Raw genomic sequence first — 13,453 nt, 5'->3', positions numbered from 1 at the left:
ACAAACTAAAGGAAATTTACCTACGCTCTCGGCGCAACTATGCTGAAAACACCTCGCCGGGGATTTATTTAGTAATCGCTGCAATATTCAGATACTTACTTTAACAAATATTAAGAACATACAAGGTAAACGCCAGAATAACCGTCTCTTCCCACCTTCACCTTCACCTCGATCGATGTAACGCAACTAACGGTTTGATTAAACAGTGATTACAATACTTTAATACGTTGCGCGCGTGATAAAAAGTATCTCGTCGAGAATTTTGTTGTCGGGAAACGCTGATCGCTAATAAAATCATTAATGCCATCGTGATTGTGATTTGCATTACAATGACATCATTATTACCGTCATTTTATCATTATTTATCATTATTACCGTCAGGTAATACCTTCGATTATCATCAATCGAAGCTATTACCAAGCCTGTATAGTGTTGTGCGACGATGTCGACATTACTGCTTCACAATGTTCCTTTTTAGCGCGGTATAATAATTTTAGTTAACTTTAATTTTCTCTCAACCTTTTTCTCGGCTACCCATGCCGTTTGTGCATACAGAGGCGCAATAAAGGCAAATGAGCCGTTCCGCTTCCGTTCAACGAGTGAGAAAGTTGGGAATTTTGCTTTTTATATTTTTTTTTTGTTCCTTTCTTTTTTTAACTGAACTCGGTAAAAGCAGAAGAGGATTGGATAAACAATCGACAGAATTTCCTGGACGATCAGCAGTTACGCGGCTAACTTTCACGAACGTGTCGCAGAAACTCGTTGGCTAACTCGATAAAATTCCGCTCCCGTGCCGTACAAGCATCTAATGCGGCAGCAGCCGCCCGGTATAGTTTCTTAGCGAAATTCTTAGACTGCTCAACCCTGAAACTTTTCTCTTTCGCCCCCCCCCCCCCGCGTATTTGACATCCGCGGATAATGCTGCTGTCCCCCGGAAATCCGATAAGAATCAGTGCGCGTTGCGGAGAGAGATGTGACGTTTACTTCCCTGCTCCGGAATGTTGGATGATCGATCGTTGATTCGGCTCACGAAACGAATCAATGTTTCTGAAGCAAATTGTCTAACGCGATTTGGGAGCTCACGTTTTCACGGCGTTTTCAATCAGACACTTGCCAGGTAGGTACCTACTCGTCAGCCGATTTGAAATCGATATTTTCTCGGCGAGAAGATTGAATCCGACGTAATCCTCCTCCTCGCAGCTGTTCAGTTCGAGGCGTTAAGTATTTTTGTAGCCAAGCTTCTCGCGCGCTCACAATGCTAATCTCTCTCGCACAGAAACGATCTTTGAAACGATCGATCGTGCCAGTTTTGGCAAACCGCTCGGGAGACTGCTATTATGTGCGCGGAGCCTTGATTCTGTGAATCGGACGCGAAAAGAACACGCCATGAATTTTCTTTTCCGTTTCTTTATAAACGTGTCTTGCGCCCCATCCCACTCGATCTTCATTCTTTTATATTGTATACGGCCCCGCGGACACGCCACATACGATACGTCCTCTCGCTTATAAGGCGCATCGACCACAGGCGAAACTCCTCAATAAAAGCTGCATTTGCGTGTATAGTGCATTCCTCGAATAATTCAACTCGTCTCGCATACGCTTTATACGGTTCACGTACCTACTGGGGAAGCCGAATCGCGAGCGCGACCATTGCAGCGCCAAACAACATTGTTATTGATTAAATTTCGACGCGGACTACCGAAGGAGTTTCTTTATCCCTCCTTCGCGGAAAGTAGTTATTTACCTTTTCGATACGCGCGTTTATTGCGTCATGCTTGCTCTCGATGTTCAAAGATCTAAACCGCGTGCCGCGTAATTTAAGCAGCAGCACGTGATGCAAAATGCGATACGCGACAGAACGGTACTTATCGCAACACCAAAAGAATAACGCGAGGCTCGCGGCGATGGGTTTACGCGGCTTTTGCGGAACCACCGACGTGCCGGGATTTTCCGCGGGAATATCCATGAAAATTGCTTTGCGCTCAAAAGCTTCACGCGATTACGGCGTAAACTCGTTCATTAGGGTGATACTCGCGCGGGCGATAGCTCGAGCGCGTTCAAAAATTCAATCATCCGACCTAACTCGCGCGATCTCACGTAACTCTCTCGCCGAGATAGAACTCGCTCTCGCGTCGACGTTCCCTGCCTGTCGTAGCAAGAGACGAAAATTTGCAAACGAAGTTTGCCAAACTCGCGAGAGAAGCCTCTCACCAATCCGAACATTTTACTTAGAATGTTTTTCATATCTTCCTAAAACGTATTTATTTTTTCCAGATTGTATATAGCCATTTTGTTATACGTGTTATACGAAATAAATTTTTATACTATATTTGATATAGTTTATAAAATACAGTAAAAGACCAAACCACACACATGCACATTAAAGTATTACGAATATTCCCAATTCGGCATTAATCGACGGCAAACTTTTCCGTTCCCATTTGCATCACCGCCGCAGATAACGCCTCGTCATTTAATATCCGCTATCATAGCGGTGCTTTTTCAATTAATTTTCCTTTATTTTTTAATTTGGTGCAGGAAGCATATGTTAACAAGTCTGGATGATAATTTACGTTCTGTAGAGCTTATGATTCTTGCCGAGCTCTTTTCGCCAGAAAAATATCGCGAGCGTGCGGGGAGTAAGGGTCGTAAGGGACCACGGACGGCGATAGAGCGAGTGGTAGAGATCGACGTTATGTCCGCCATGAATTTGCATCGGACCCGGACGGCGACTATGCTTCGCGGCGGGACGTCTAACTGATGCTTCCCGCGCGCGATTTGCATAAAATGAGACCGGACAGGATCCGGCATCATCAGGTCCCGTGGGGAGGTTCGCACCAGGAGAGCTTTCCCGGTGCCCGGACCACGGTTCCCGGAAAGAGCCCGGCGTTCCATTATCGCCGGGGCAGGGTAGCGGCGATTCCAGGGATTCTCCGTTACGCCGTCGAGTAAGAAGGACAACGCGTTAACCCTTTGACCCGGCGCGGGCGGCGAACGGCGCCGCGAATGCGCGTCACGCGCGTGCTTTTACGGATTATGCTTTTCCGATTCCTGCACTTAACGCTAAGGATGCCTGTTGGCACGGTTTTATATTGGGTCGTTAGGTCTTGCGAGATACTCCGCCACGGTTTACACTTTAAGCCCGGTATACAATTGTACCTCGTCGCGGCGTTTCTAAACATATATGATTACGTGAATTATGTAATTGTCTCTTTCAATTTTATTACACTACGATGACGAAGGAATAATCGACGAGCTTGGCTGAAAGTGCGTTAAGTAAAAGGCATTTCGGGATCAAGTTTCTAATTTATTATTGAATTTAAGAGATTATAAGAGATTAATATTTTCTCCCTCTTGACTTACTTGGCACATCTTACCTTGACATTATAGAAGAACTCTCGGTAACAAATGATCGTCAGCAGGGGATGGTGATGTTGATTTATATAACCAGACAAATTGTGTAACTCCAAAAGATTTATTACATTACATACACGTTACATCCGTACTGACATCTGTAGAGGCAGGGGTATTTGAGCGATCATTATAGAGTCCAAGGAGTCTGAGCCGATTAAAATCCGTCAAACAAATAATTCTGAATTAGCGTTACCTAACGTCGATCGTGCGAAAACGTCCATAAGAGAGAAAAAGAAAAACAATTGGGCAGTACTGCAAAATCATACGCCGGACACGCGGTGTCATCGATCCCTCTCCATCGGAGCGGGCATCCGTGCGGACGCCTCAGGGAGCGAATTCGGGAGGAATTCGCAAGAGATTGGCGGCGTGTCGCTCACCGGAACATCGTATCGACGAGGAAAATCAGGACGAGCAGGACGAGTCTCCTATTTACATCACCGGTGCCGCCGTGTTGCATCGCAGCGGGATGCTCTCCTGGAAAATAGAATTACATCGGACGACTAAGGTGTCGCTTTTGTGTCGCTTCCCCGGATCTTTACGCGTCCCGATCTCACCAATCCTTCTCGGGTGCTCGCTAACGAACATTAAATTTATTAACGGCCCGTCGCAAAGTATTAGCAGTAGTAGGAGAAAACGAGTGTTGCGCGCGAAGGAATCCTCGAGGATTTAAGGATCGTCGACCGTTGGCGTTGTCCCGAGGAAGACAGACGAGAAAAATTGTTTGCAGATGGGTCGGTCATGTCTCTCGTTACCAAATATCGAAATTATCGTTGGATAATTTGTTAGTTAATTATATGTACTATTTATTGCCACAACGAGCGAGAGAATCTATTATTATTTAATATCACATTATTGAAAATTGTGCCTTGCCTCATCGCAACATTAAACATTTGTTGCAAAGATGATATGTGTGGACTGCATTATTTATATTTATACCAATAACAAACATATTAACATAATGGATAGAAAGAGAGAGAGAGAGAGAGAGAGAGAGAGAGAGAGAGAGAGAAAGCACGGGAAATCTAGGAGCAGATTGCGAGTGCAAATTAAAACAAATGTATATCCTTATCAGCGAAGCGCGCTCGGGGAGTAATTTCGCAATGTAGTACATTACGCTTCTCGGCTTCTCCCTCCGCTTGCTCGATCGCGAAGCGGAGAATGAGCCATCGCAATCCCCTCGTTGCAATCCCCCCCGTCGCAACCTCCCCTTCGCTGCCGATATTGCCACCGGTATTTTGCTCACCGTTTAGCACGTGCACCATGACGCTCGCCGGGGTGACTTTGCTCGAAGCGCATGTATAATTACCGCTATCGTTAAGTTGAGCACGCGTTATTAGGAGCTTGCTGGTGGTACCACGCTTACCCTTCTCCGTTTCCAGCGATACGCCACCCCTGTTGAACGTAACACGTAAGAGCGTTACTCTCGAGAACTGACTTGCGAAAGTTTCCGCCAAAATCCACATTGCGTGCATATGTGTGTGTGTGTGTGTTTTGTTTGTTGTGTGCGCGCGCGTGGTTTGCTTTGCGTTTATCTCAGCGACCAACGTGAAATCGCGTCATCCCGTTTCGCCAATCCAACGTCAATCCAATTTCCCGCTCGACCGCGTTAAAATTCAATCGTGATATCCACATCGGTGCGACAGCGATTCTTGAAGAGCAAAAATAGAATCATCCGCGCGCACTGTTGAAAACCGATAATTTTTCGACGTCGCGGCAGCAGCTTTGCGCGTACGCGCGAAAGCGATTTCGAAGCCGGCGGGAGATTACACCGATTAGACTCGATTGTTCGTTCCACCGCGATATTAGTGCCGTTCGAGCGCCGATTTCCATCAGCTAATTGTGTATCTCACAGAGGTATATAATCTCGCCGACCGCTTGCGTACCTTGGACCGTCGAAATCGATCACCACACCAGCGTGGTACCAGGTCACGTTGCTCGGAGGCAGATCCTGCAGCTCTATAATACAGGTCAGACTGATTGTGCTGCCCTTCCTGATGTACAACTCCTGGGAACCCGTGATCCTCGCCTGTATATCTGATAGAAACAGCAATAACGACGAAAGGAGGAGAAGAGTGAAATATCGAAGCAGAGCGCGTCGTTCGCGATTGGCTTTATTACACTCGAGAAACGATGCGCAAGATTCTATTGCTATCCGCGTCGGATTCTACCTTGGGGAAAATGGATTCTACTTCATTTCGAAATGCTCAGCAAATCATCATTGTCGTCGTCGTCGTCGTCGTCGTCATTGTGACGCGAGAGACGAAACGTGATCGCCGTAGGACGGTCAGAAAGGGAGAAGAAGGGGAGGAGTTAAGTTAAAACAATTGGTTCCTGCCGGCCGCGAAAGACGCCCGGGGAGATCTTTAAGCGCGATTTATGGAGCTCGCGGAGGCGCGCGCGCGCGCACACACGCCTCGCCCCTCGCAAGTCGCAGGGAAACTCACCCAAAACCTTCAGTGCCACGGCTCTATATATCTTCGGTTCTGTATTAACCTGACACTCGTAAATGCCGGCGTCCCGCGGTTGCACGTAATCTATTCGCAGATTCCAGTCGTCGGTCTCCGGATTGCCGACTACCGTAAATCTCGCGTCGCCCGTGTAAGTCACCGACATGGACGTCAGAATGTGTAGGTCCCTTTTTCGGATCCAAGACACCTGGGTCACACATACACGCGCGAGATGCCACGAATAAGGCATAGGTAATTGCAGTTTGCCCCCCAACCCCTTCGCTGCTGCTGCTCTGCTGCTACTGCTGCTATTGCTGATTCAACCCATCCGCGCGCGCTCGTTCCTCACCTCGCATTATAATGAAGTTTTCGATCTTGTCGAGACCGGAGAGAATTTAGAGATACAAAACGTAATTGACAAGTCCGAAGGGGAAAATTTGCATTCCATTTCAAACATTTTGAAACGCTAGAAAAATGGAGGATTCTAGACTCGGGAAAATCGAGGTCCGGAGGAAGCGGACGTTCCTCCTTTTATGGCTGCATAGTTGTCGTAACGGGGATTCATTTTTAAAGGAGCCGCCCGGAGCGATAAGAATATCGATTTTGACTTTTTGGCAGTGGTTCGCATGAATACGAAAACGCTGATGCTTTCACTTTTTTTTCAGACCTCTCCACCTTTTTATCCGCAAAAAAATTACGACGAATTATGATGATATCGTCGTGCAAAGAACCCCCATTTTTTAAACTCTATCGAATCTAAATGAACACTAATGAACACGCTATACGCTTGAGTTGCCAGCAGCGAAAGGGTTGCGCGAGCACATTAAGTTATCGCAGACACGCGAACTACTTTTGAGATCGATGAGATCAAGCGGGACTCGGGTATAGGGGGATGTTCAGTGAGACTCACAGTTCTGTTTCCTAGGTTTTTAACACGACACAACAGGACGGCGGCCTGCCCTATAGCCACCGTTAATTTTTGCGGCGTGTCTTTGAAAAAATAGGTTTTCCTTGGACCACGCTGCGACTTCTCCCCTTTGCCCGTGTCGTCGTTGAGATGAAAGAGCGCTGAAATAAACATAAACTACGTGTTGACAATAGACATTCTATTATTCCCCTCGGTGACGTTCTTTCCGTTCTTTCGTCGGAAAGAATTACAGACCGCGGTTTAAAAAATAACCCCGAAGTCGCCGATTAAAAATACCTGAGTGTTTTCAATACGGAATATTTATGCACGAACTGTTTATTTTACACACACTTGGACCCGTATATATGATAATCATTTAAAAAAAAAGTACGGTTAAGATGATTATTGTATATATTGTATATATATATATGTGTGACATTATATTAAATAATTAAATTAAGATCAGACTTTACGCACGTCTTCAATTTGGTTTGCCTTTTTTACAATGTATTTCAAAATTTGGATATCTTTATCTAACGAAAAATAGTATATTATGAACATATTTTTAATTACGATTTTAGGTTGGTATGTATGATAATAAGACTGTCAGGAATAATTTCGTTTAATAAGTGTTTAATAATTTCACAACATATTACGCTATTCTGGTAACAAAGCGTTAAATTTATGTCAGAGAGGACAGGAATAACAAAAATACGCTTAAATAAATGCCATACTCTTTGCTCTTTCATGACTTTAGATATCAACTTATAAGAAAGTTGTTAATTATTCTCTATTTTCCAGGTACTATACTTTTTCCGCTAAAGAACGTAAATCACTTTGTTAATTAATTTCTCTTCCAGCTCCAAAAAAGACATGTGTATTACTGTTGAGAATAAAAGTATACTGGATGTTATAATTCTCGAAAGTATGATTCTCGGTTAACGCTAATTATGATTAATTAACCCTCTATTTTCTGCATAAGTACTGCAGAATATTAATTAACATGGAAAATTACACAAAATTGAACAATTAGCGAATTCCAACTCGTCAAAACTTTTTTCCGGGTATAGAATTGATTTAAAAAATGAATCTAAAAAAAGTTTCTTTTGTCATACTTAATTCAAAAAGTCGGCGTATGAAATATTTAACTTTGAGGAATCGAATTTTTATTGAATTTAGATCAAGTCTGATCTCCGATTTTTACGAACGACACACCGAAATATTTCGTCCTTTGATGCGCTACAAACGGCGCATTTCGAACTCGCGCTTTCAATTTTATCCTCCTCGCCCGACAGCGAGATGAATTCGATAATAAAAATGATTTACGCCACTCTCTCGTGTGCCGGGACTGCCGGGGCTTCGCGCGGCCGAAATTACTTCGGGCGATCCAACTGAAATTACGTGGCGCGGCGCACAGCCGCGGATACGAAAGAGTTTTCCGGGACCGGAAAAGGGTTCTCCGGAGGTGGGGACGAGGGCGGAGAGGATGCACGGGACATTTACCGATGCCGCGTTCGCTGTGAAGTGGTTCCGCGTGTAACAGGTATCCGATTCCCAGGAGCAGCAGGGCCATGCCGTGAAATGGGGCCATCGTTCACTTCGCGCACATCTCTCGATCTAATTGACGCGCCGCTCCGCGCCCGATCTAATTAAGCGACCTGCCCACCACCGTCCGATCCAAGCACCGATCGCTCTCTATTCGCGGCCCTTCGTCAAACACCCGCGGGATCACGCCGATCGTTGGCATAATGCCCCGTCGTCACTGCTGCCAGTGTGTCCCTCGTTTTTCACGTTACCGCGAACCGAGATCGTTCCCGCTGTTCTCGCGGTACCAAAAAATCGTTCCGAGCATAATCAGCCGGTTTTTCGCGCTTTTTACCACAATTATTAATTATTGAAAATTATAATTGTTAAAAATTACATCGGACAAGATCGTTCAACGAACTTCGAAGGTTTTACTTAATTCGATAACGATCGCTAACGCGACACGCTCGTTCTTTCGATCTCTCCACGCGAGTCAACCGCGATCGCACGGACCGTCGAAGCGGTCGGGGGCGGTGCGACACGGTTGCGGGCCGAGCACTGAATTTCGCTTCTCGCGGAGGATGGGAAAAAGCTCGGAAATCCTGGCACGGTGGCGCCGTGCCCGTTCCATCGGGGGCACGTGCGATTGCGCCGAAAGGTCCTCTCGGCATCGGATGCGATCTCCCTTAACCGGCGAGACGTATTTATCCTGGCGACCGCGTCGCGACTCCCGCGACAACGCGGCCGTACGTTATCGCGATTTACCGGAACGATCGACGTACATACATACACACCGATCTCTCACCCCGTAGCATGCGGGAGCTCCCACCCGACTTATCTCTTCTACCCGCTCGCGGAGCGCTCGCGGAGCGCTCGCGGATAAAGCGATTTACGGCGTATTCGTTATTTTTCTAAGGCAATCTCTTCCTGCGCGTAAATAAGAAAATAAAGGAACGGACGCATATACACAAGAAAGCTCCTGTCTCATGTATATTAAACAATATATTGCGATAAAATCTTTCAACAACAATATTCTTAAAAAATACAATATGACAGAATTATTTGTGACCCGTAATATAGGGTAACTCTCGGCAAGATCTGTTTACGTATTACCACCCTCTTTTTATTTTCTTCAACGGGTGCTTTCGCCCTCGCGATAATATTAAATGCTTATTAAAAGGCGCAAGTAGGAAGGTACAACAATGTAAGCATCGTTGTGTTATTTCCTGTTATTGCACTCTGCTTCTAATTTCCCTTCTGAGAGAAATTTCACGACAAAGCGTACGAATTCTTTACACGTTTTACCAATATTTCTTACATAATCGTAGTAAAATTTTTTCCTTTCCGTTTAAACAAATGCATACATATTCGTTTAAACTTACACGCATTTTCTATTCACGTGTATCTCTGCCTAGCAGATTAGTACACGAACATTAACACACCCTTAATGACCTAATTCATAACTTCTGATCTAATTATCATTATATTAATCGTTTTTCTAAGATTTTTCCACTTACATTTAAGACCTTGCGTTATTTACGAAGGTCTCTTTAACTTATAACAAAATTAGGAAGAGATTATTGAATGTCCCGTTGAAGCATTGGAATGGTCATGGTTTTCATTGTTATGCGTAATCCAATAATAGCTTATCTTTACACTAATTACGCGTATATATGTATATAAGTACAAAAATATGTAGACGAGACTGGACATACAGCCATTTCGAATTAAAATTGATAATTATTATGCGGGATTTAGTAATGTTTTTATCACTGATATTTTATATAGTAAATTATAAATATAATTGCCCCCCTCTTACCATGTAAAATATGTATAAAATCTTGTACGTATAATAGACATTCTAAATAATCTAAACACATCAACAAGCTCACAAACTTCTTTTCTTCAAACATATTTGAGATGATTCGTGTAATCGACAGGGTAAAGATATCGTCTACGCTTTATCTATCACAAAATCACCCTTCGTACCGCCCGTTTTCGACACCAATTCTACACCGTAAATTTGCATTGTGCCAGGTTTGGCCGCGTACTTGCACATATCATAGATCGTGAGAGCCGCTATACTTACAGCGGTTAAAGCTTCCATTTCGACGCCGGTCTTGCCGGCACATCTGACCTCCGATGTGATTTCGACTTCGTGCGATTCCTCGTTCAATCTTAAACGTACGTTTACATAAGACAAAGAGAGCGGATGACACAGCGGTATGAGGTCAGAGGTACGTTTCGCTGCCATAATACCGGCCAATTGGGCCACCGATAACACATCACCCTTCTTTACATTGTTTTCCGCGATCAGATTACTGATAATAGGACCTATCTTCACGAATCCCTTTGCTGTTGCAACACGTTTACTGTCGTTTTTCCACCCAACATCCACCATACTTGCTTTACCAGTTTCATCTATGTGCGATAATGATGAATACATTCTAATACTTGAATTACTTTTAAAATACGTTGGAATATATGGGAAATATTTGTACCGCATCGACATGATGTTACTCATTTTGCAAGAAAGTTTCTTCTTACGATTCGCTGCAACGTAAATACGTTTTAAAATTAGTTATAAAAAGTATTGATGCTATATTGACATAAGAATTTGAAAATTTCTAATAATGTCTGTTGCGCGTTTCGACAAAGCCGAACATAATTTAATACAGTTGGTTAATTGTCAATTAACCTCCAATCAGAATCATTGGCCTATTTTCCATCTGAGTAAGATTGAACATCCCTGAAACACACGTGTGATAGCAGAGAATATAGCTTGATCGGTTTGTCGATACTGCTACAGTCGTAAAATAAACGGAGATAACGGAAAAAAAATCTCGAAAAAGAGAAGAAAACAAAAAACAAGAATAAAATCTTCAAATTATTAAAAATATTTTTACTAAGGTTTTTTAATAAAAAAAAAAGTCAAACGTCTTATCATGAGATATCGCGCATTCTTTCCACCTTAATCGATATATACGGTATATATAGCATACCTGCGTGTTGCTTCTTTTTTCGCGATACCGCTCCTCTTATCAAATCCTTAAGCGCATCTTCCGTAGCTCCATTTCGTAAGGCGTCTCGAAGCGAGACTTCGCCTTTTCCTTCAAACAGGCATACCTTCAAATTCCCGTCCGCCGTTATTCTTAAGCGATTACACGAATCGCAGAAATGTTGACTCATGGATGTAATGAACCCGACCTGCCCCACGAATCCTGGCACGTGATAGGCCTTGGACGTGTCGTTGGGCTGATTTGGCAGAGCTCGGAAATCAGGATATTTCTTTCGGATTATTGTCTTCATCTCGTCGAAGGGAACCATCTTATTTTCCTTCCATTCGTTTCCTTGAAACGGCATATACTCTATGAAACGTACATCGATAGGCCGGTCTCTCGTGAAATTGATAAAATCAATTATTTCATCGTCGTTGCGTCCTCGCATTATCACGCAGTTGACCTAATCAGTCAAATGAAAAAAAAAATTGCATAAGGCATCGCTGTATATCGCTGTGCACAATTTATATTTACAATTTACGTAATTTTTACTAAATTTACCTTCACGGGGTTATAACCAAGCTGAACAGCAAGATCTATGGAAGCCACAACTCTTGCCCAGCCCTTCCTGCGAGTAAACAACTCAAAACGCTCCTCTTTGAAAGTGTCTAACGATATGTTGAGCGCATCCAATCCCGCTCGTTGAAGAGCTGGCAATTGACGTGTCAAAGTCAACCCATTAGTTGTGATCGCAACCTGCTCCAGATCTTTCAATTGCTTCAGTTGTCCTAAAACGCATACACGAACAGATTTTGAAAACTGAAACAACTTTGCAATGTTAAGTTAATTAATCACAGTTTACTATTGAGAAATAGACTTTACCGACGATGTCAATGATGTCCTTGCGAACTGTGGGCTCGCCGCCGGTCAAACGTATTTTGCGCACACCTTCTTTGACAAAAAGATCGGCTATTTGTATTATCTCCTCCGTTTTTAGAATACCTTCTTTCTTGGTCAATTTGACGCCCTCGGCAGGCATGCAATATGTACCTGCAACGATAAAAAAACATGACATTTCGTGTCGCAATAGGCCTGTCTAGTACATAAACTTTGACCAACGTTCACCATTGTGTAAACGCAATTGAATTAAAGATAAATATTTTCATAATTATAAACGCTTGTTATTCATTTCAAAACAAATGTATTTCTTCGATATGTTTATTCTGCGTTTCAATTTCAGATATTTCTATCGAATGGTCAAATTCAAGCAAGAGAACTCTAGTGCAACGCTTTGTACGAGTTTGAGGAAGACTCACAGCGAAGGTTGCAACGCTCCGTAAGGGAAATCCTGAGATACGTGTGCTTACGTCCAAACGTGTCCGTGAGTATCCCCTGCTGCTCATCGTTCCGTAACTTGGCTCTGAACCGCTGCAACTGTAATAAACGGAGACAGGTTCGTTAAATCGCCTCGACAACGCCTGATGCACGAAACATCAAATATAGGTACCACGTCGACAGATGCGACGACGCTTACCCGAGACGGCGCCTCCGCGACTGCAGCAGCCTCCGTCGACGCACCACGAAGTTGCCTGACGAGATTGCACCTCCGAAACATTTGTGCGATCAGCAGACTGTGGGGACAATGCAGAAAGAAACGGGGAGAGAAAAAAATGGAAACGTTACGTTAACCACTGGTCGACGTTACGAGTTTGCACTTCCTTTCTTACACATTGTTATGTGTCCTCGCAATGAAAGAGACAGTTACATAATCGGCTAATTAAATTATCGGCTGTCTGTGAAGATGCTTTTGTATCCTTATCTAGGCGCACTGTCATTCGATTTTATCTGAGCGAACGCTACGTCTGGACACGTCGAACGCAGTCGAATCGCGCGCTCCAAACAACTCGAGATTCTCGGTCATTCTTCGCTCCCCTTTTTCCAAATTTGTTTCAATCACGCTCTATCGTCTATCACCTGTCAGTCACCAGGCACGCATACGCGTTGCGAGTTGCGACCATCTGCGATTATCTCGCATCCATGACGCTCGCGTCATGCTTACATCATGATGCTCGTGATGCTCGCATCTCGCATCTACGATCTGTCACGTGATTGCGGAACAGCTGTTCGAAAAATCCGTCATATATATGATAAAAAAAACGTAT

At 43.9% G+C, this 13,453-nt stretch overlaps 3 protein-coding genes and 1 long non-coding RNA gene across 5 annotated transcripts in view; 1 reads left to right on the top strand and 3 right to left on the bottom strand.

Moving 5' to 3' along the window:
* LOC143906213 (uncharacterized) overlaps nt 1–12,662 on the top strand; it is a 237,481-nt gene extending 224,819 nt beyond the window's left edge. The window contains exon 5 of the long non-coding RNA XR_013259462.1: nt 12,532–12,662. This is a non-coding gene — a long non-coding RNA (uncharacterized LOC143906213). The remainder of the gene's footprint in view (nt 1–12,531) is intronic.
* LOC143906207 (leucine-rich repeats and immunoglobulin-like domains protein 2) lies at nt 3,457–10,516 on the bottom strand. Of its 2 annotated transcripts, none has more exons than XM_077422106.1 (6): nt 10,382–10,516; nt 6,772–6,929; nt 5,859–6,069; nt 5,298–5,448; nt 4,658–4,806; nt 3,457–3,888 (listed from the first exon to the last, which is right to left on the bottom strand). In XM_077422106.1, exons 1-6 carry the CDS (start codon nt 10,422–10,424, stop codon nt 3,788–3,790), a joined length of 813 nt encoding a protein of 270 aa, XP_077278232.1. In that variant the 5' UTR covers nt 10,425–10,516; the 3' UTR covers nt 3,457–3,787. The 2 variants fall into 2 exon arrangements, with proteins under 2 accessions (XP_077278232.1, XP_077278230.1); XM_077422104.1 differs by lacking the exon at nt 10,382–10,516 and adding an exon at nt 8,272–8,862.
* Nucleotides 9,277–10,828, bottom strand: LOC143906209 (cyclic pyranopterin monophosphate synthase-like). Its single transcript, XM_077422111.1, has one exon. It carries the CDS (start codon nt 10,814–10,816, stop codon nt 10,247–10,249), a length of 570 nt encoding a protein of 189 aa, XP_077278237.1. The 5' UTR covers nt 10,817–10,828; the 3' UTR covers nt 9,277–10,246.
* Mocs1 (Molybdenum cofactor synthesis 1) lies at nt 10,903–13,301 on the bottom strand. Its single transcript, XM_077422102.1, has 6 exons — nt 12,826–13,301; nt 12,608–12,725; nt 12,174–12,341; nt 11,853–12,079; nt 11,295–11,754; nt 10,903–11,041 (listed from the first exon to the last, which is right to left on the bottom strand). The coding sequence occupies exons 1-6, from the start codon at nt 12,904–12,906 to the stop codon at nt 10,986–10,988; spliced, it is 1,110 nt and encodes a 369-aa protein (XP_077278228.1). The 5' UTR covers nt 12,907–13,301; the 3' UTR covers nt 10,903–10,985.
* Between the last annotated feature and the right edge of the window lie 152 nt (nt 13,302–13,453).

The sequence above is a fragment of the Temnothorax americanus genome, unplaced genomic scaffold (genome assembly GCF_048541705.1).
Source record: "Temnothorax americanus isolate GAGA-0224 unplaced genomic scaffold, ASM4854170v1 Scaffold7, whole genome shotgun sequence".
In the NCBI taxonomy this organism is placed as follows: Eukaryota; Metazoa; Arthropoda; class Insecta; order Hymenoptera; family Formicidae; genus Temnothorax; species Temnothorax americanus.
This window is presented reverse-complemented; position numbering and strand designations above follow the sequence as displayed.

Bases quoted from the DNA above. Each gene is read 5' to 3' on its own strand.
- LOC143906207 (XM_077422104.1), bottom strand. From the start codon at position 8,359: ATGGCCCCATTTCACGGCATGGCCCTGCTGCTCCTGGGAATCGGATAC. The intron at 6,930-8,271 runs GTAAATGTCCCG...TGTTTATTTCAG, and splicing joins TCACAGCGAACGCGGCATCG to CGCTCTTTCATCTCAACGAC. The intron at 3,889-4,657 runs GTGAGCAAAATA...TCTATTTTCCAG, and splicing joins CATGGTGCACGTGCTAAACG to GAGAGCATCCCGCTGCGATG.
- LOC143906209 (XM_077422111.1), bottom strand. From the start codon at position 10,816: ATGAGTAACATCATGTCGATGCGGTACAAATATTTCCCATATATTCCA.
- Mocs1 (XM_077422102.1), bottom strand. From the start codon at position 12,906: ATGTTTCGGAGGTGCAATCTCGTCAGGCAACTTCGTGGTGCGTCGACG. The intron at 12,342-12,607 runs GTGAGTCTTCCT...TTATCGTTGCAG, and splicing joins GGAGCGTTGCAACCTTCGCT to GTACATATTGCATGCCTGCC. The intron at 11,755-11,852 runs GTAAATTTAGTA...TTGACTGATTAG, and splicing joins TTGGTTATAACCCCGTGAAG to GTCAACTGCGTGATAATGCG.